Consider the following 20,650-nt stretch of genomic DNA (forward strand, 5'->3'; position numbering starts at 1 on the left):
GAGGCTCTGGGTTTAAGGAAAGAGTCTGGCATGGGAAGAACACAGGGAATTGTTAAGTATAATAGCACCCACCACTCATGCTATAAGCATTTATTGAACTCCTATGGTGTGCCTGGTGCTGGGCGTCTGTACAGGGGTTTTAGGATAAAAGTGTTCTAAAGCCTGGTAGTCTCATCACAACGGCGGAAGTGTTGGTAATGGTTCTTCTTCACAAGTCAGCAAACAAAGGCCCAGATTGGTTAAGGAACTTGCCTTAAGTCACACAGCAAGTTGACTAGAACCCAGGTCTTGGTTCCTGGGAAGAATTCCCTGGTGGGGAGACAGGATCAAAAACAAGGGAGTTAACAGTAAGGTGGGGACAGTGGGCTTTTTGGGCAACGATATGTGTGAGTCCACACAGATGTGGTCAGGAGCCAGGGGAAGTCCATCTTGAAGTCTAACCCTGCCTTTCCTCCTCCAGTATCTCCACCAGCCTGAGCATGGCCCCACTGTTCCTGCCCCTGCTGGCAGCTCTGGCCCTGGCCCAGGGCCCTGCGGCCTTAACTGATGCCCTGGAGGGGGACAGCTCAGGTAAGCAACCCCACTCAGGGTCACTGTCTCTGTCTCCTCCATCGCCCCTGTGGAAGGGGGTGGCCTTGGAGGACCCAGGGAGAGAGAGGACTGGGGACACTGTGGGGAGAGGTCTGGTCTGGGACACTTGGAAATAAGGGATGAGCTGTGGGCTCTGGGTAAGGCAGGGAAAACCTGGGAGGAGGGCCAGGGAGGGCCAGTAGGTGCAAGGCTGCTGATCTCTAGGGTACCGGACCCGTGGAAGGGGCTGGGAGGCAGGAAGGGGTAGAGTGGGGAGAAATCCTGAAGGTGAGTCTGAGGGAAACAGAAGGGAAACTTTGAGGCCAGGGCTGGAGGACCTGGGGACCAGGTTAGACCTGGAGTGGGCCCCGGGGATCCTGGGGTAGTACTGGGCCACTCCCAGGAGGAACTGACCAGGAAACTTGGGGATAGATCTGGAGAGGGCCTGGGGTGGGCCTGAGGTCCTAGAGGCGGGCGTGCAGGGCCCTGGGGGTGGGCGGGCAGGATCCAGGGGCAGGCTTGGAAACCGGTGGGACCCTGCGGACCCATCCGCCAAGTTCCAGCCGCCCGCCCACTCACCCATCCACAGAGGACCGGGCCTTCCGCGTGCGCATCGCGGGCAACGCGCCACTGCAGGGCGTGCTGGGCGGAGCCCTCACCATCCCGTGCCACGTTCACTACCTGCGGCCGCCGGGCCGCCGGGCCGTGCTGGGCTCCCCGCGAGTCAAGTGGACCTTCCTGTCTGGAGGCCGCGAGGCCGAGGTGCTGGTGGCGCGGGGACTGCGCGTCAAGGTGAGCGAAGCCTACCGGTTCCGTGTGGCGCTGCCCGCCTACCCGGCGTCACTCACTGATGTGTCCCTGGCGCTGAGCGAGCTGCGGCCCAATGACTCGGGCATCTACCGCTGCGAAGTCCAGCACGGCATAGACGACAGCAGTGATGCTGTGGAGGTCAAGGTCAAAGGTGAGGGGCAGGACAGAGGGAGGTTCTCACAGGGAGGGAGCCCGCAGTCCCAGGGGGAAGCAAACACACGTAGAAGGCACCCATTGAGCTGGAAAAGGAGTGAGGCCTTGGTTACCTCCTTTCTCCCTTTAGGTGGAGGAAGTCCTACTCCCAGTCTAACTTAAGCCCCTCATGCTGTAGAGTAAGCGCAATTTGGACTTGACACTCTGTGCAGGGGAGTGACAAGGAGGGTGAGGGGAGGCCAGTGTGGGGCTCCGCCTTAGGGCTCCTCTCTGCCCCCAGGGGTCGTGTTTCTCTACCGGGAAGGCTCTGCCCGCTATGCTTTCTCCTTCGTGGGGGCCCAGGAGGCCTGTGCCCGCATCGGAGCCCGCATCGCCACCCCGGAGCAGCTCTACGCCGCCTACCTCGGGGGCTATGAGCAGTGTGACGCTGGGTGGCTGTCTGACCAGACTGTGAGGTGGGTGGGGGGCTGTGGACCGGGGGCTGCTAGTTGTGTCTGAGGTGGCGGTGGGCCCTGGTTTAGCAGGGGAATGCCTGCTGTCTCAGGCTAGCCATCCGGGGCCTCCTGCCCCCGGGCAACGAGGTTGGCCTGCCCCAGGGGGTGTCCCTGCAGAACCAGGAAGAGAGCCGGCTGTGTTGAAAGGCAGAGTGGTTCAGGAGGGGCATCCCTGGAGGGCTCCCTGATGAAGGCGTCTGTACTCGCTCCCAGGTATCCCATCCAGACCCCACGAGAGGCCTGTTATGGAGACATGGATGGCTTTCCTGGGGTCCGGAACTACGGAGTGGTGGACCCGGACGACCTCTATGACGTCTACTGCTATGCTGAAGACCTAAATGGTGATTGGGGGTGAGGGGTTCTCAGGTTAGAGCCCCTTCTCCAGTGCTGCCCAGAGGGCCTCCTCGGGCCTCTGCTGGACCTATCGTCCCTCATGTGTCCGAACGGGCATCCAGGGGGCATCCAAAGAAACAAGTCGGTCCCGCCCTCTGAACACTGTCCTGGACGCAAGCTCACGGCCGAAGCTTGGGGCAGGTGGCCGGAGACGTTTGACTCTGCGGCCACTTGCCGCACGTCTCTCCACCTCTAGCATCTCTGGGCCTCACTTTCCTTATTCACAGATGAGGAAGTGGAGCCAGGCCCCTCTGAATAGTAACGTCTATCCCGACGTTCTACCCGAGCTTCGACCCTGAGAGAGGGTAGTCACCTCTGTGTCACCCATGCAGAGCCTGAGGCCTGGAGAAGCCAGCCTGGGGTCTCTGCGGGGGGCCAGGGTGGAAGGGGCTCCCAACGCCCTGGTGACCCAGCCTCCTCTGCCCTCCAGGAGAGCTGTTCCTGGGTGCCCCCGCAGACAAGCTGACGTGGGAGGAGGCACGGGCGTACTGCCGGGAGCGGGGTGCGGAGATCGCCACCACGGGCCAGCTCTATGCAGCCTGGGATGGCGGCCTGGACCGCTGCAGCCCGGGCTGGCTGGCCGATGGCAGCGTGCGCTACCCCATCGTGACACCCAGCCAGCGCTGCGGGGGGGGCCTGCCTGGTGTCAAGACGCTCTTCCTCTTCCCCAACCAGACCGGCTTTCCCAACAAGCACAGCCGCTTCAACGTCTACTGCTTCCGAGGTGAGCGGCCTCCCTGCAGAGGCTGAGCCCAGCCCCTCTGTCAGACACCGAGCTGAGCCGCAAGTCTCGGCGCTGCTCTGACGGGCGTTCCTTGGGTCTTTGCCACTTGCCTGAAGGAGCCCTGGGTGACGCTCGGCTTGGCCCTAGGGTTCTCATCCTGGTGATGCCCCCTGGCTTGGGCTGTGTGGCCTCGGTGAGCGCTTGCCTCCCTGCACCCCCTCACCTGCCTTCCCTTCAGCCATCCACGGCTTGCCTCTCCAGTGTCAAAGCCGCCTCTTCTGTATTGGGCGGTTGGAGAGGTTTCCATTTCTGGTCAGCTCATTAGTAGAGCAGAGATGACAGATTCTCTGAATCTAATGAATGGTCTGCTCCAGTTAACCCATGCTCCAGTCATGCCCTCAAGAGCCCTCATATGGGGTTCCAGAACCTTCAGCTTGAGGGGGTCAGATCTTTAATGACAACTATTGATGGACAGACACAATTCCCCCCACAGGGAGCAGGTCCTCCAGGACAGTGGGTTGTAGAGATGGCTTTCTCACCACATCTCATATTGGGGGCTGACGGAAAGGCAGTGCCTGGGACCCCCCAGAGCCACAGGGCCCAGACCAAGGGTGACTGACAGTCACGGGGCATCTGGGTCCTTGCCGCACTTGTGAGCCCGCAATACTGGTTACAGGGCTGGAGGCAGAAATGAAAGGAGAGTGCACAGCCCTTACCTTCAGGGAGCTCCTAGTCTGAAGGGGAGAGACACTGCTTCTGCCGTGGGCGCTCCCGGTCCAAAGAAAGATAAGACGCCTTGCTCCCAGCATGAGGAGAGACTGAGAGAAAAGCATTACTTCCGCTGGGACAGATCTCCAAACATCTTTAGCCCGGGCCAAGGAGCAGTGGGGAAGTGAAGTCCAGTCCATCTGGGAAGGCCGACTGGAAAAGGGATGACAGTGGTGATCATAATTACAGTGAACGTGTCTATACACCACTTATGATTGTGTGCTGAGCACTGTTTCAGGAAGACATGGAAAGAGCAGCTGAATGGAGGGGGGGAGAGAGAGGATGACCGGTTGGGAACAGGTGGAGGGAGGGCAGAGGCGGGCAAGGGCACAGCTCTGCTTGCCTGGCAGGAGCAAGGCCCACTGGAGCAGGTGATGGGGACAGGACGTGCTGTGCTGTCACGTCTGGCTGATCACAGACAGCCCTCAGGGCTTTTCTTAGCCCAATTCCACCATCGCTTCATTGGTTTTCTGATCTTGGTTCTCTTCTCCAAAGACAAGGTAATCTTTTCTAAAGCTCCAGTTGTTCGAAGGGAGCAGTTCACAGAAGGATGGGGAAGCCCCTCCCCTTGTCCTCCTTCCCTGATGCTGAGACCCTCAGGTGGTGACAGTTGAATGTCCTTCCTGCACTCCACCCTTCAGCTCTCCTGGGTGATGGCCACCTATCCCCTTCCATTTCAAAAGTCTTAGGAGCCCTGGAAGCCCTTGCACCTTGCTCCAAGAGCAGGGTCCCGAGCGCTGAGACCACCTGTCCATCTTTCTGCCTCCATCCCCTTACCCAGGGGACTGTCTCTCTCCTGAGCCTTTCCTGACCACTCTAACTGAAGTAGTACTTCCCACCATCCTATCTCCTCGCTCTGCCTTTTTGTTCTTTATGTGATAACATTAGAATGTATGTTTGTTATTATCTGTAGCTAGGCTGTAAACCCTTAGGGCAGAAAGCTTTCTGTCTTTTCTCCACTGTATCCTCAGTACCCAGAAGAATGTCTGGCAGGGCCCCTCATGGGCCCTTGAATAATGCTTGAGGAATAAGTGATGAACTCCTGCAGTGCTCCCTGGGTCCCATGGGTCCTCCACAGGAAGGATGAGTGAGAATTGGGGGAGTCTCATGGTCTTTGAGTCCAGCCCAGAGACCGTGGGTCTCTCCCATGGCTGTGTCTGGAGGGCAGAGCTACCTGTCTAACCTCCCACGGGCACTTCCTTCCTGACACAGACTCTGCCCAGCCATCCGCCATGCCTGAGGCCTCTGACCCAGCATCGGACCCAGCCTCTGATGGGCTGGAGGCCATTGTCACGGTGACAGAGACTCTGGAGGAACTCCAGCTGCATCAGGAAGCTGTGGAGAGCGAGTCCCGGGGGGCCATCTACTCCATCCCCATCGTGGAGGGTGGAGGGGGTGGAAGCTTCACTCCAGAAGACCCAGCAGAGGCCCCTAGAACCCTCCTCGGTAACTGGAGTCCCTTGTTAGGAGAAGTTGGGGGGAAGGTGCAAGCCTGGGGTGCTGCTCGGCTTATGGCTGGCATGATTGTCCTGTCCTTTCTCAGTGTCTCGGTGATGCAGGGCATCTCTCCAGGACTCTCCCAACCCTTGCCTTTCCAGCACATTCCACTCCCAACTCTCTGGGTCTGGGAACGAGGGTGCTCCCTCCTTTGTTCCCTCCTCCTCCTTACCTACCCAAAATAGACTAGAGAATTTCAAGCCTAAGAGAGATATGACTGTTTTTTCTGGGCTAATGACAGCTCACAGAGCTTTCTCCAGGTAGTCTCAATATTGCTCCTCAAGTTGAAGGTCTTCTGGTGGGGAGCAAACACAGCTTATCCCAGGGTCAGGCTTTCCCCTGCCCCCAGGCCTCACCCCCCCAGCCCCTCATTCCTTCCCCTCCCCTGCAGTTTTCCGGTTGGGGGCTGGTGCTGTCCCTGGTGCTGAACCATCTGTGCTTTGTCTAGAATTCGAAACGCAATCCATTGTACCTCCCCTGGGGTCCTCGGAAGAGGAAGGCAAGGCTTTGGAGGAAGAAGAGAAATACACGGATGAAGAAGAGAAAGAGGAGGAAGAGGAGGAGGTGGAAGATGAGGCCCTGTCGGCCTGGCCCAGCGAGCTCAGCAGCTCAGACCCAGAGACCCCTCTCCCCACTGAGCCAGCCATAGAGGAATCGCTCTCCCATGCATCCCCACCACCAGCGAGTGCCGTCCTACAGCCTGGTGCATCACCACCTCCCGATGGAGAGCCAGACGCTCCCAGGCCTCCAAGGGTCCTTGGACCACCTACTGAGACTCTTCCCACTCCCAGGAATGGGAACCTGGCATCCCCACCACCTTCCACTCCAGTCGGGGAGAGAAAGGTGGGGGAGGAGGCTGGTGGTCCTGAGCTGTCTGGGGTCCCTCGAGGAGAGAGTGAGGAGACAGGGAGCTCTGAGGATACCCCTGCCCTGCTTCCAGCCACACAGGCCCCTGAGGGTGCCAGGGAACCGGAGGCCCCCTCTGAAGAGAATTCTGGAAGAACTGTCCCAGCAGGGACCTCAGTGCAGGTTCAGCCAGTGCTGCCCACTGACAGCGCCAGCCAAGGTGGAGTGGCCGTGGCCCCCTCATCAGGTAACTTTGCCCAAGGCTCGACCTCCCTCTTTCTCCTCCTTCCCTTTCTCCCCCTGAAGCTCTGGGTCACATGACCTATGGTCCTTTAACCCCCATTTTCCCAGCCTCTCTTGTCCTTTGCCTTCATTCTCTTACACACCTCTACCTGTGGGTTCCCAGTCTTGGATGCCGCACCTGTGACTTCCATCCCGCTCTCTGATTTCTCACCTCATGACCCCCAACTTCATGGCCCCACCCTATGACTCTGCCTCACCACTGACCACCTGGGACCCTTTCCTGCCCTTGACTCTCCACCTGTGACTCGCAGCCCCACAGACCACCCCCATCCTCAGGCACCGTAGGTGCCCTGGGTGCCTACTGTATTCTTCAGGGCCCAGGCCCCTCTCCTGCTGCCCCCCCCCATCCTGTGTGCCATCCCCTTCAGCCACCCCACTGATGTCAGGCAAGCCTTGGATTCCATCCCTGCCCTCAGCCTCTGGGGTCTAGGAGAGCCCTCATCCCCACAGAGCCTTAAGCGACTACTTCTGTGAAGTATTTTTTCGACTGTTTCATGGAAAACAAGCCTTGGAAATAAATCTCTATTAAACCACTTTATAACCAAAACTCTGGCACCCTCTGTCTCCACCCCCAGCTGTCTGCCCTCTTCACTCCTTGGATTTGTGTTGCGGGCAGCTCTCTGATGCTCTCCTTCGTGCCCTATCTCTCCCTCTCCTCTCTCCCTTGCTCTCCGCGCCTCTCCGCCTCCTCCTCTTCATCCTCAGCGTGCCCTCTCCTCTCCTCCTGTCTAACACGCTCACTGGTCCCTCATCCTCCCCTCTCAGGCTCTCCTCTGCCTTCCTTCCTGGCCTCCAAGAGCCCAGATCTGACTTTGCAGAGGAGACACTGTCCCTCAGCCCGCGGAGCTGCTGGGAGTTGTGGTCCCTCAATCCTGATGGGGAGAAACCTCTGCCAGCCTGAGAGCGTGTGCGTGCATTTGTGTTCATTTCTGGCCCATCCTGATGGCTCCCATCTAGAGCCATACATACAGACTAGTGATGGAGAAGGTCATCTTAGTGTAGAAGCCCATCCCTGGCAGCCGGCTGCCCCAGGATCCCGCACCACAACTCAGCAGGGGGGTGGGATCTAACTTTCATCCTACTGCCCACAGCCATCCCCTCCTCCACTGACCCCTGCACTAATGACCACCTCACCCCTCGGAAGAATGGTCTCACCCTCCCTGAACCCAAAGGATCTCAAAGTCCCTAATGCTGGAGAAGACACAAACCAGGAGGCGAGGATGGAGAGGAAATGTAGAGGGGAAGGAGTGGGGAGTTAGGTTCTGGGGTCTGAGAGAAGCCCCACTGACTGAGGGCAGGTTGAGCTTCCCAGTGGAGATTCTGGAGAAGGCTGGGGTCCTCCCAGGCCCAGGACTGCCCTTCCTAGATGGTCCATGGTGGGATAGGGGCCCCTGCATCACACCCAGGCTCGCCCATTTCAACCACTGGCTCCCTGCCCAGCTGGCCTCAGAGTTCAGTGCTGTGTGGGTCGGGAGGGGGTTTGGTGGGAAGGGAAGTGGCAGTGGAAGTCTCTGCAGTGTCTTAGTTACCCCACCTGGAGGCGGAGGGATGTCCTCTGGCCTGAGATTGCAGCAGCAGGAAAGAACTTTCTGGGTGTGTATAGTAGTTGGCCCTAAGAGGGGGAGGAAGGAAGAGCAGAACGTCTCAAGAGGAGTTCCTTCACCTCTACTCTGTCTGTCCTGGGTCAGGTTCTGCCACCACAGCCAGGGGAGGGACCTCTTGGGCTGGGTGGGGAACCAGGTTTGGAAGTCTCCGTCCCCCAGGAGAGTGTGAGGAATGGAAGGGGCTTCAGGACACCTACCTTCTGTGGGGCCTGGTGCTTAAGGGTTAATAAAATACCTCCCTCCCCCTTTGCCCAGGGAGCTAGTGTTAGCAGCTTGGAAGAAACTACCGGGGGAGGGGAGATGACAGAGTGGGAGTGTTGGAACAGCTGATTCATTTCACCCCAAAGAGCTAGGTCATCCCAGCAACATTCTTGGAATCACCTCCAGCTTCTCCTCCCCCTACCAGGCAGATGGAAGCACAGTGGGCCTTGCCCTTGGCTGCTAGGGGTACGGCATGGTCTGAAGAGTCCCACTGAGGGATGATTTCCCCTCCCAAGCTGAGAGCCCAGCCTTGCACTGTCAGTCTGTGGGGTCATCTTCCCCTTCCTGGACCAGAAGGAGTGAAATCTGCCCATGCAGCACCCAGGCCTGGACTAAGGGCAGCCACCTCCCATCCCAGGATCCAGAGGGAGAGAGTCCAGAGGAGAAGGCAGGTGACCCAGCCAGACAGCAGATGGCAGGCCTTCAGGGTCGTGTATCAGTCTAGGAAGACTGCCTGGAGGAGAAGGAAGAGAGATGATCAGAGGGTTTTCTAGTCTGGGGAACGTGCAGAAAGCCCAAAGTGGAGGGGAGTCTGGAGAGATAAGAAGGGGAGGCAAGAGGCTGCACGGTGTTGAGAGAGCGCGAGGAGCCGGCGCTGCAGGACAGTGGGAACCCTGCAGCTTCAAGGGGGGGGGGCGATTAGGGTGTAGGGTGAGGAAAATACATTGGTTCTTCACCGTGATAGTGCTTCCCATTGGTGCTTCTGGGGTTGACTCTACCCGATAGATAGCAGGACCAATAGCTAGCTCCCCCCCAACCAGGTCCTAGAAGCGGTAAAGGACCCACCACAGCTCTCTGCTGCTGTGGTGACTGTCCTCTCCTCTGGTTTCACCCAGTCCACCTAAACTGTACAGAACTGTGCAGGGCCCTGGCCCCAAGACAAGGGGGTGGGGGCTAACCTCCAGGCCCAGAGAGGTAAAGTGGCCTGCGCAATGTCACTCAGCAGAGCCAGGAGCCAGACGAGAGTCCAGGCCTCATGATCCACAGCCCAGTATCTTTCCCTTTTGTGCGGTTGAGTCCTGAGGGCCTTCCTGGCCACATTCCCCCAGCCCGTTACGCTGCCCTCCCCCCCCCCCCAGTGGCCGTGGCAATGGCCAGCACAGGGCTGAGTTGATGCTGAAGAGGGGGGTGCTGAGGAGGGGTCAGCGTGGGAGAGAAACCCAGAACTTAGGGCTGGGTTGACTTTAAGGGGCTATGATAGCTCCCAAGACAAGGAGGTTGGGGCTGTGGACTCTACTCTGAACCTTCTCCTGGGGGGCTCAGGCTGCAGAGCTGTGCTCCCCTGCCCCCCCACCTCACTTCTCTCCCCCCTCAGGTGACTGTGTCCCCAGCCCCTGCCACAATGGTGGGACATGCTTGGAGGAGGAGGAGGGGGTCCGCTGCCTGTGTTTGCCTGGCTATGGGGGGGACCTGTGTGATGTTGGTGAGTGTGTTGAGGGGCAGGGAGGGGTGGTAGATCTGAAGCCTGGACTGTGCAGTGTGCCAGCTCTGCACCCAGGAGGGAGGGCACTGCTTTGGGCCTTGTCATTAACGAATCTCCATTTTAGGCAAACCACATAACCTCTCTGAGCCCTACCCTCGATTTCCTTATCTGTTAAATGGAAGCACACATACCTTTCTCAAGTGGTCTGGGAGCGCGGAGCGAGGAGTGCGTAGCATACCCCCGCGTCTGGCAGGCGGTCCCAACTAGCTAGTTCTCTCCTGGGAAGAGAGGAGGGCACAGCCCTTCTCTAGGACGGAGGATTGCGGAGACCCAGACTGGGACTCCAGCCCTGTCGTTGGTCCCTGGCGCTCAGAGGACGAAACCATCAAGGCCCCCTGCACCGGGGCCCCTCGGGGCTCCCCCTGACCCCCATTCCCTGCCGGTCCTTGGGCACCAGCCTCCTGCCCCTTAGTCCCGCCCCCTGAGGCTTCTGCGGCGGGAGGCGCCCAGTCCCTTCCAGGGGACGTGGCCCCTCTGGCCTCAGTGAGCCACCCCTCTGTGCCCCAGGCCTCCGCTTCTGCAACCCTGGCTGGGACGCCTTCCAGGGGGCCTGCTACAAGCACTTCTCTACGCGGAGGAGCTGGGAAGAGGCGGAGACCCAGTGCCGGATGTACGGCGCGCACCTGGCCAGCATCAGCACGCCGGAGGAGCAGGACTTCATCAACAGTGGGCTGGGGGCGGGGCTGGAGGGGACGCTCATCACCTGCTCTCTCTCACTCACTCATTAACCGATCATTAATCGTGAGTCTGTGAATTAACTCCCTTTTCCATTAATCGGGTACGCCTGACTTGGTTTACTTCATGCATCCATTCCCGTTTCCGTCCTGCCTGCCTCCCGCGTACTCCACACGTGCTGGGTAGCGGGGCTTCAGCAGGACCGGGCTGAGGCTGGCGCAGGGTTCCAGTTCTCAGCATCAGCCCGACCAGCGGCCCCTCCCCGCCTCCATCTGCTTCCCCGACTCTTTCTCCAGTTTCCCTTTTCTGGCCCTGCTGACATTTTTCTTCTCCCCACCCCTTCCACCCACCCCGGGCCCTGCCTTCTATCCGTCCGCGGGCAGAGGCTGGACGGACCGAGAGGGAAAAAGGGAAGCGCGGGCTGGGTCTGGCGGGAAGACTGCCCCCCGCAGGCCGCCGGTAACGGGGAGTGGCGCCACCTGCTGGCAGCGGGGCTCACTGCACACCTGCGTCCCCCCGCCGCGCTTCCTCCCCAGGTCGATACCGCGAGTACCAGTGGATCGGGCTCAACGACCGGACCATCGAAGGCGATTTCCTGTGGTCAGATGGCGTCCCCCTGGTGAGAGGCTCCACCTGCCCCTCAGCTGGCTAGGTCGCCTCTTCCAACCCCTTCTGCCCTCCACCCCCAGTGGCTTCATCCCTCGCCCTCATTTTCCGGCCCCTTCTCAGTCCCTCTTCTCCCTGGTCCGGAATCCCTTCCTTGCGTTCCTCTCTCTTCCCATTATCCCTCCCCCCAAAGCCCGAGACCTGTCCTTTCACCTCCTGGGCCCCCATTCCCCGTCCCCCTTACCCCCTGTCTCCTAGTGCCCCTCCCACCCTCCTTCTCAGGTCCTCTAGGTCCACTCCTCCCCCTCACCCCTCCTCCACCCCGTCCCCCCAGCTCTATGAGAACTGGAACCCTGGGCAGCCTGACAGCTACTTCCTGTCCGGAGAGAACTGCGTGGTCATGGTGTGGCATGATCAGGGACAATGGAGTGATGTGCCCTGCAACTACCACCTGTCCTACACCTGCAAGATGGGGCTGGGTGAGGCTGGGCAAGGGGGAGGAGGGGAGGGCCAAGGGACCTGTGACTGATGTGTGTGTAGAAGGAGGGGGCAAAGCTACAGAGGAGTCAGAAATGTGTCCCAGGCCATGGGCAAGGGGGAGATAACAAGTGAGGTGGGTCCACCAGGAACCTCTGCTCTTTTTTTGCATCACATTGTGACCCTCCCCCCATCCCGATTCTGGGAACCGTCACCCACAGAGCTAGGCTCCCAGTTCTTGACTGTGTCCCCCTTGCAGTGTCCTGTGGGCCTCCACCAGAGCTGCCCCTGGCTCAAGTGTTTGGCCACCCACGGCTGCGCTACGAAGTAGACACAGTGCTTCGTTACCGGTGCCGGGAGGGGCTGACCCAGCGCAACCTGCCGCTGATCCGCTGCCAGGAGAATGGTCGCTGGGAGCCCCCCCAGATCTCCTGTGTGCCCCGCAGGCCTGTGAGTGCCGGGAGGATGCAGGTGGGGGGCTGCCCTGCCTGCCACTGGCTGTGTGACCTTGCAGCCATCGCTGCCACCCTCTGAGGCAACGGGAAGGAGGTGGGTGCTCTGGGGTCCCTCTCAGTGCTGGAGTCTGGGAGCACTGGCCACACTCTGGACTCTGATGGGCTGAGCCGGGGCAAGGGTTTTGTGAGATCATAAGCCCAGAGGGCCGGCTCTGAGAAGAGACGCTAGGAGGAGCCCAGCATAGAGGGTAAGTGCGTGTGTCTTTCCCAGGCTCGAGCTCTGCACCCAATGAAGGCCCCAGAAGGACATCAGGGGAGGCTACTGGGACACTGGAAGGCACGGCTGAGCCCTCCTTCCAGTCCTGCTCCAGGTCCCTAGAGAGCAAGGCCTTCAACACCGCAACCCTCAGCACTGCCCTCCCCCCACCTTCTTCCCATCACAGGAAGTGACAACAGGAGGGGAGTGGAGCTGGAGTGCAGGTGACAGCACCTGAGGGGTTCGTGGGAAGTACCTGGGCAGCCCCAGCCAAGACTAGACCCTCCCACCCCTACCCTGGGCCTCAGGTTTACTCCCCAGGGCCTCAGGGAAGTCCCTAAGTGCCTCAACTGCCCTCTCCTTGCCAACCATCCTCCATTCCCCTGGGGGACACTTGGCCCACTCACTCTCGGATTTCCAAGGGAATGGGTTTGCAGGATGGAGTGCCTGTGTAACCAGCAGGAAATAAAGCTGCATTTGAGCACAAGCAGGTTTGATGCTTCTGTGTGGGAGGGAAGGAGAGGAGAGTGAGGTTGGGCCGGGCCTCCCAGGGTACTGACTAGCTTCTGAAGGTCAGAGTGGTCGCCAAGATGTCAGTGGAGAGAACAGTGCTGGCAAGGCATAGCGGCCCAGTCGGATTTATGGACCGAAGGAGCTCGCGGGGCCTGGGGGACAGGATCAGGGTGTTTGGAAGGAGCTGGAGTGCCAGAGTGTCCAGTCAAGGGAAGGAGGGCCCAAGAGGAAGGTGGGGAGGCTGGTGCCTTGGTGGCTCAGTTCTGAGGTTCCCAAGGGGGGGGGGTTCTCTCGAGGGTGAGGGTGAAGGGAATGCAGGTCTGGGGGCCAGACTGCAGGAGCGCTTACTTCCAGCAGAGGAAGCAGAGAGGCAGGAATGGGGCAGCAAGATATGGGCCCGGGAGAGGACCCTGCTGTGCTCTGGGCTCCGGGAAGGAGCTGATAGGGCTCCCGGCTGTGACCGGCAGAGGGCGCTGCGGACGCAGGCACGCCTGCCTGAGAGTGCCGTGTGCGCGTGCGTGAGTGGGGCCGGGAGGGAGGAGCCGCAGGAGTCCGGGGAGGCCGCCAGGGGGCGCCGCGACCTCTGGTTCGGAGCCGCCGGGGTGTGGGGAAGGGGGTAGCGGGCTGCCGGGCGGAGGGTGACTTCCGGCCAGGCGGGGCTGGCTCCGGGGGCTGTGAGTCAGCGGAGGTCGGGATGGTGAGGTCACTCTCAGAACTGGACGGGGGATGACGGGCCGTGAGCGCGTGTGTCCCTCGCCGCAGGGCTCCGCAGCGGGCCTTGCTGTGCCTTCGCGGTGGGGGCGACTTGCTGCTGCGGAGCCAGGCACGCACCCACACGCAGTCACACACATGCACACACTGTCGCGCACGCACGTCTGCTGCCTGCCCCCAGTCGCATGCACCCACGGGGCCAGTCTGAGTCCTTCTCCTGGCAGTCGGGAAAACCTGACAAAACTCGGAGACAGGCGACAGATCCGAGGAGCAAGGGGGCTGAGAGCCATCGGAAAAGACCCGGAGACAGCGAGGCAGGGCCGGACGGGGGGCCGCGCTGCCCAGCTCCTGGGCCTTCTCCACCCTGCACGGAGACCCCAAACCAGCCGTCTCTGGGACGCCCGCATGACGTCGCAGACCCACCTACCCCTGCCTTCCTCTCCTCACCAGGGCTCACCTCCCCACCGTCGGCCCTCCCCACACGACCCAGCCTACCATGACTAAGGAATGGGGCTGTTTCTTCAGGAGCTACAGGGAGGAAAATGATCCTGTGGCCAGAGTAGACCCCCACTCTATTCTGTACTACCCTGCAATTGCCTGTCAGTGCATTGTGAAGGATGTCAGGCATTTGGCTAGAATTGTAAGTGGATCAAGCCCACGGTGGGCCTTTGAAGGTAGGGCCTGGAGAGAAGGCTGGGGAGCGGGCAGTGTCTGTCCCTGGCTGCTAAGGGAGGTTCTCTGAGAAACAGGTCCTCACAGAGAAGGAGTTGAGACAGCAGGGTGCACCCCCAGAGGGCTCCTATGAGGCGGAGCTGGAAGGGGCTTTGGTTTCCCGGCCAACATTTCCTCACGGAATCTCCCCCACAGCTGTAGGCGGGGGTCCACCGTCTGATGTGTGCGTGAGGAGGGTTCCAGAGGTTGACTGCAGGGCTGGAACTTGAATCCTCTCCCCCTCCCCAACACCTGCTGGCCACTCTAGCAAGTGTGCCGGAAACGGAAGCCTGCTCCTGGCTTTGTTGAGCTTCCTGGAGGAGGGGGGAGCTGGTCCAGGGATGACTCAGCACTGTGAACGGAATCCAGCCCTGACCCGCGCGCACATGTGTGTGTGTGTGTGTGTGTGTGTGTGTGCTGGGGGGGGGGGGGATGGCTGGGGAGGGGATCGGCACCTCGTGCCCATGCGGGGACCACCCTGTCCCTCTGGGAAGAGCCCGGAGGGGAGGGGATCGGCACCTCGTGCCCATGCGGGGCCCACCCTGTCCCTCTGGGAAGAGCCCGGAGCCGGTGCACACCTGTGTTGACCAGGTCACCCCTGCCGAGCCCCCGTGCGTGCTTCCGTTCTCGGCCTCTTTCTCACATGACCCCTCAGGGTTTCCTGCTCTTGGGACGAGGTCAGAGTGAATGGATATAAGTAGACAAGGGGGGCCTGGCCATCGCAGAGCAGAGGGGCCATCGCAGATGCCCTCCAACTACCATGGCCCCCGGCATTCCCCCAGACTGCTCTGACCCCCACCCCACCTCCCCATTCCTCCCCCATCCCCGCCTCTGCAGCCCAATTCCCACACACTGCCCTGACCTCACTGCGGCCTTTGTCCTGCCCCCAGGCCCTGTCTGTAGGACTGTCTCCTGCACAGGGAGAGAAAGGGCCCCATTGTCCTGGCTGCCCAAGGACTTCCAAAAATGTTCAGCCTGTCAGACCCCCGGGGGTGGGGGGGCTCACCCTGGGGGCTGCACTCAGATCCCCGCCTGACGTGAGGACCCATCTGCCTTCCCGGACAACACAGGTCCTTCCCGAGATCTCACTTCCACTCCCCTGCTACAAAGCATCTGGCTTCCTCTGGGGAAGGAAGAGCTGAAAGATTCGGGGGTGGGGGGGGGGATGAGGAAAGAGGGAGAAGGAGGAAGAATGTGAGGACGCTCGCCCACCAACGGACTCTGACCTCTAATCGTCCAAGTGGGTGGATCTGCTGCCTGTGTTTATTCCCTGATGGTTTTCCCTCAGTCTTCGGCTAACTTGTTGGGGGGGGGGTGCTGTTGACCACTTGGGACTGGCGCATTTAAGGGGAGCGGCTCCCAGCCCCCTGACCTGTGTTCTGTGGAACCCAAGAGGTGTCTAGGGACTCTCTGTAGCATTGGCAGGGGACATCGCCCTGTGCCTCAGTTTCCCCATCAAGGTGAGCTGAGGTTCTCTGTGACATGTGAGGTGAATAGAAAAGGAAGGAGCCCAGGAGAGACCAAGGGATTTGGGAGTTGGCAAGGAACCAAGGAGAGGGAGAAAAGCAGATAGCAGACAGTGCCGAGGCAAAAACGGGGCACCCAGGAGGGAGCGTGGGCTTGTGAGTGGTGAGCAAGGCTGACCAAGGGCGGGAGGGGCCAGAGACGGTGAGGCATCTCCTCAGCCACGAAGCCTCCCGCCACCCTTCCCGGGATGCTGGGGCCCTGGCTCCTCGGCAGCTGAGCCCACAGCTGCTGGGAGCTGGTTCCTCGATGGTGGCCCCCTGGCCTCTGCCTCGGTTTATTTCTGGAGCCGCAGCTGAGTCATGGGGGTGGGCAGGGTGAATGGGGCTGGAGGAGGGGAGCCTGCGGCTGCTGGAGAAGCCTGGAGGGGGGCCTCTGGGGTCTGGGCCCCCTCCCGTTGTCAGGTTACAGGAGGGCCGTCCATCCTGGGGGCCCCGAGATACTGGGGCTTGGCGAAGGCATGGAGAGCAGGAACCAGAGTCCACTGCTCCTGGAATTTGGAGAAGACACAAGTGTGATCTGGGTGTGGAGGTGATAGGTTGGAAAGGGGGGTAGGGAAAGGGGCCCCCAGAAGCAGGGCAGTGGATGTGAGAGAGGAAACAGTGCCCCGTTTCCCTCTGCTTCCTGCCACAGACTCAGGGGGCCTCACCTTAGGCTATTCTGTCCCTCCCCCTTCATTCAGTCCCTTCCTGGTTCAGTCCCTTGAGACTCTTCTGTCTTTCTAAGGTGGGCCCGTGGACTCAGGGACAGGTACTGGGTCCTTTCTCTACCCACTCGAGCTGTGTGCTCACAAGAAGCATCTCTTTCCCCAGCTCCCAGGGAGACCATCCTGCTGTGGGACCGTCAGGGGAGCAGAGCCTCCGCTGCAGGGTGGGGGCGGGGCCCAGGGGGACCCAGGGGCCTGTCCCCAAGCCCAGAGTCCTCTTAGGTTTCCTGGGCTCGGGTGGGCTTGGTCTCCGTCCCCTCCCCTCGCTGTGGGCAGCCCAGAGGGCACATTCCAGCTGAAATTAAACCGCATTCCTCCTTCCCTGCCTGCCTGGGGTGGCATTGCAGACGCAGCAGCTGGGACACCACAGGGTCAAGTGGCAGCAGCTGGTCCCCCAGGAGGGGCTGAGGGGGGGCCGTGGGGAGTGAGGGGCCAGGGCCTTTAGAAGCAATGAATGAACTCAAAGCATTTGATCTGAAGAGGCCCCCCATGAGAGGGGCAGCCGGCAGCGGGAGGTATAAGGTTAGACCATGGGGAGCCACAGCCACGTGGAGCCTCCAGCCGTGGGGCTCTGAGGGGAAGAGCGGGCCCCAGCGCCACCTTCTCAGAGGACCCTGGCCGGACACCCTCCCCACCCTTGCGCTGGGCGGGCGTGCGCGGCAGGCGGGAAGGCCGACGGCCCCTTTAAGAGGCTCCATTCTGAGCTCCCTTGGCCCAAGCCCAAAGCTCAGGCCTTTGATCCCCTCGGAGACCCGGCGGGTGGCCCTGTGGTGGCCCCATGGTGGCAGCAGCGGGGACAGCATCAGGCTGGCTGAATGGAGAGCTCAGCCCCTGACCTCACCCTCTGGCGCCTCTGCCTGCCCGGCCTTATAAGGAAGTGCCCCAAACAAACCGAGGAAGCCACCTCCGGCCCCCCACCCCGCCCCCACCCCGTTCCAAGGCTATATTTACCCGGCAGAGGCCCCAGAATAACCTCCGCTTGTCCTCGTGTTGGGGGGGTGCTGGAGGGATGGGTGCTGTCTCCTCGCTCCCTTCTCTGGGGACTCCGCCCTCCGAAATGCTTCCTGTCGTCTGACCTCATCACAGTTCCTTCCTTCCTTCATTCGTTCCTTCCTTCATTCATTCCATACCTGTTTGCTGAGCACCCTGGGGCCCCCAGAGGCCCTGGGCTGGACATAGTCCGTGCTCTCCTGGAACTTTCTGAGAGGAGGGGGTCCGCTGCGGTGCGGGTCCCGGGGTCCTCCCACTCTCTGACCTCTCCTGCGGCTCCCGCCCAAGCATGGCCTCTCTGTGCATAGGTCCCTGGGGCCTCTGTCCTGGACTCTCTCTGGGTGACCCCCAGGCCACCCACCCGCCTGCTCTTGTCTCCACCCTAGCTCTCTCTCCTGAACCCCCAGGCAGCTCCTCCGGATTCTCCAGCTCAGAAGACGGGACCCTCCTCTTCCAGCTGCCCCGGCCAAAAGCCTGGGAGCCACATGCCCTCCGTCCCCCACAGCGGGCCACCAAGAGCTGAGGTCCTGCTTCCCTTACTTCTGTCTTCTTCGTGCCTGCTGCCACCAACGCCCCTGCTCGGACCACTGCAGTACCCTCCCCGAAGCCCAGGCTGGCCCAGACACCAGAGGTTATATGGGATGCAAACCTGGTCATGCCACCCGTGCCTTCAAGCCCATCCGAGGTTCCTCATTCCCACGGGAAGACGTGCACATGTCCCGGCTGCCTGGGAAGGCCTCGGCCCAGAGATTCTGACTCTCCTTAGCCTCCCCATGAACCTTCTTTCCCCTCAGCCTCCACCTCCGGCCACACGTGCCTTCCTTCTGCTCCTCAGCCTCCAGGCTCTCTGGTCTTGCCCTAGGATTTTGCATATGCTGTTCCCTCTGACTAGGACCCTTTCCTTCCCCCTCCATCCCCTTCCACCAGGTCCTCCCCAGCCCAGATCAGGCAAGGTCCCCCACCTCTGCGCTCCCACACCCTCCTCCTCGGCTCTGCCTTCAAACGTGACTTCCCCTCAGAAGCCCTTGTTCAGTTAGAAGGGAAGCTGGATTCTCGGGTCTGCACAGTGGCCACGCAGAGCGGGTGCTCAGCAAATATTTGTCGAAAAGTGACACTCGTCTTACCACCTCCCGGAATGACCCTGCTACCATCCAACCTTCATTTCTCTGCTGCATTGACAGACTGCCATTTCCAAAGAGAACACGCCTCCCTTTATGGAAGTCCTGACTTCTGTCTAACTCACATCCTTCCCCCTGTTCAGGATTGTGGGGATGACTCCATAGGGGACCAGGGATCCCAGTGTTGGGGGCAGGAGGGACACCCGGGGACAGGGAAGGACTGCTTGGCCTGGCCTCTGTCCTTGGCCCCTGGCCCGGGCGGCGGTGCCCAAGGGCCTGGGGAAATCAAGCACAGGGCTCCTCTGTCCTGTGAAGAGGGGCAGGGGTGGGCCCTCCTCGCCTGGATGCCGAAGAGCTGGCCCCGGGGCCCGGCAGGCTGGCGGGATCAGACCAGGCCTTGTCAGCAGTGGGTACAGGAAGGAGCGCGGCGGCCTTGGGCTGCCAGAAGGGTGGGGACAGACAGGATCCTGCACTCAAGGGCAGGGGTGTGTGTGACATGAGTGCCTGGCTGCCCAAAACAGAGACTCCCGAGCGGAGAGGGAGACAACAGGAGTCCATCAGGGCGCCTCCTGTCTTTGTCCACCCCTCTTTGGCCAGAGGACCTGAGTGAGAGCCAGCGGGGCTGGGACTCCATCCTCTCATTGTCCCCCTGCCCTCAGCCTTGGGCCTGGGGAGAGGAAGAGCCTGCTCCCGGACTTGGGCTGGCCTCCAAATTTGGAACATTTGTTTGGCGGCCCCCGCCCCTCCCTCACCCGCACACTTAGAGGGGCTGCCAGCCCTTCCTTCCCACGGAGCTGAGCCAGGAGTGGTTTCTTTCTGGGTATCCTGACTTCAAGGCCTCGGGCCCCATCTAATCCGGGAACCCCTGGTCTCTCCCTGCCCCTCACAGGGACCCGGAGCACTCCTGGGAAGAGAGGTGGGGGCGGGGGGAAGCTGTGGCTGGGGGGACCCCAGGCCGAAGCCCAGTCGACAGCACAGCCCCTGGCTCCTTCACACCTGACAGCTTCGTGTTACCCCCACCTCACGGCTTCATCCCGTCTTCGGGACGCAGGTCCTACCAACGATCTAAGCTACAGCCCCCGGCCTCCCCCAGCCTCCCCCAGCTCTTCCTGCCCCCAAGGCACCCCCAGCCCCTTCTCCATCACCCAGCCCAGCACCCCTCACTGGGCAGCTGAGTCTGAGGTCCAGAGAGGTTGAACACTGACCAGAGGCCACACAGCCTCCCTCATCCTGCTCTGACCCAGCCCCTCGGAGCTGACATCGTGGGCCAGACTGGGCCAGACGACTGTTTGGGTTTGGAGGCAAGGGGCTCATTATACTGGCGGCACTGAGGGGCTGGGGGGAGGATGCATAAGGTGGGGTGGCCCCAGGCCTAATTCCTGTCATCAGCGCTGTGGGCAGAGATGATGATGGGCCTGGCTTCTGCTGGCACTGGGGTCACCTGGACTGCCGCCCAGCCCTCCCTAGGCCCCATGAGGCCTTCCAGTTCCTTCTCTCCTTGGAAGGCAGCCTCTCCCCAACACTAGCTTCTTCTCCAGTCACCCCATCTCCTCTGCCCCGCTGGCCCCGAGGACCCCCCACACTGGGGAAGGAAGAGGCCAGACTTCCAAGGAGGAAGGATGACTTTATTCAGGCGGGGATGAGCCACACACAACAGGGCAGGAACACGGGGGGTCGGAACCCAGGAGCACCCCCTCACCCGATGGCCAGGCACCCCAAGAGGGGGCAGCGAGGGGGGGACAGGGCGGGTGAGCCGGGCGGTGAGCCCCCCCGCCCCGGGAGGAGCCCTTCCCAGAGGACAGGAGGGGCGCAGGGGTGTGCGAGGGAAGGGGCCTAGTCCTACAGCGGTGGGGGCGGCAGGGTCTGAGGGGCTGGGCGGTGTTCTGCAGCCTCGTTCTGCCAGCACAACGCCAGGCCACACCCTGCTTCACCCTGGCCCGCCAGGCCTCTGGGACAGAAACTGCAGGTCCGGAGATCATAACTTAAGGCCGCTGCCTCTGAG

General features: G+C 61.1%; 1 protein-coding gene and 3 long non-coding RNA genes across 4 annotated transcripts; 1 reads left to right on the plus strand and 3 right to left on the minus strand.

Annotated features, from left to right (window-relative positions):
• Positions 1–75: 75 nt before the first annotated feature.
• Positions 76–1,284, minus strand: LOC121103933. The gene is made up of 2 exons (XR_005836222.1): positions 1,150–1,284; positions 76–309 (listed from the first exon to the last, which is right to left on the minus strand). It is a non-coding gene; the product is annotated as an uncharacterized LOC121103933 (long non-coding RNA).
• Positions 307–12,783, plus strand: BCAN (brevican). Its single transcript, XM_040635816.1, has 13 exons — positions 307–570; positions 1,160–1,531; positions 1,814–1,988; positions 2,241–2,368; positions 2,851–3,144; positions 5,125–5,358; positions 5,858–6,502; positions 9,739–9,846; positions 10,414–10,572; positions 11,118–11,200; positions 11,522–11,666; positions 11,924–12,114; positions 12,391–12,783. The coding sequence occupies exons 1-13, from the start codon at positions 480–482 to the stop codon at positions 12,496–12,498; spliced, it is 2,733 nt and encodes a 910-aa protein (XP_040491750.1). The 5' UTR covers positions 307–479; the 3' UTR covers positions 12,499–12,783.
• On the minus strand, positions 1,375–8,316 carry LOC121103934. Its single transcript, XR_005836223.1, has 3 exons — positions 8,093–8,316; positions 3,861–4,065; positions 1,375–1,510 (listed from the first exon to the last, which is right to left on the minus strand). It is a non-coding gene; the product is annotated as an uncharacterized LOC121103934 (long non-coding RNA).
• A 2,762-nt stretch (positions 12,784–15,545) lies between the features above and the next one.
• LOC103668341 lies at positions 15,546–17,611 on the minus strand. The gene is made up of 2 exons (XR_569985.2): positions 17,492–17,611; positions 15,546–16,324 (listed from the first exon to the last, which is right to left on the minus strand). It is a non-coding gene; the product is annotated as an uncharacterized LOC103668341 (long non-coding RNA).
• Positions 17,612–20,650: the final 3,039 nt, after the last annotated feature.

This window comes from Ursus maritimus, unplaced genomic scaffold, assembly GCF_017311325.1.
Source record: "Ursus maritimus isolate PB19 unplaced genomic scaffold, ASM1731132v1 scaffold_2, whole genome shotgun sequence".
Lineage (NCBI taxonomy): Eukaryota > Metazoa > Chordata > Mammalia > Carnivora > Ursidae > Ursus > Ursus maritimus.

Bases quoted from the DNA above. Each gene is read 5' to 3' on its own strand.
- BCAN (XM_040635816.1), top strand. From the start codon at position 480: ATGGCCCCACTGTTCCTGCCCCTGCTGGCAGCTCTGGCCCTGGCCCAG. The intron at 1,532-1,813 runs GTGAGGGGCAGG...CTCTGCCCCCAG, and splicing joins TGTGGAGGTCAAGGTCAAAG to GGGTCGTGTTTCTCTACCGG. The intron at 6,503-9,738 runs GTAACTTTGCCC...CTCCCCCCTCAG, and splicing joins GGCCGTGGCCCCCTCATCAG to GTGACTGTGTCCCCAGCCCC.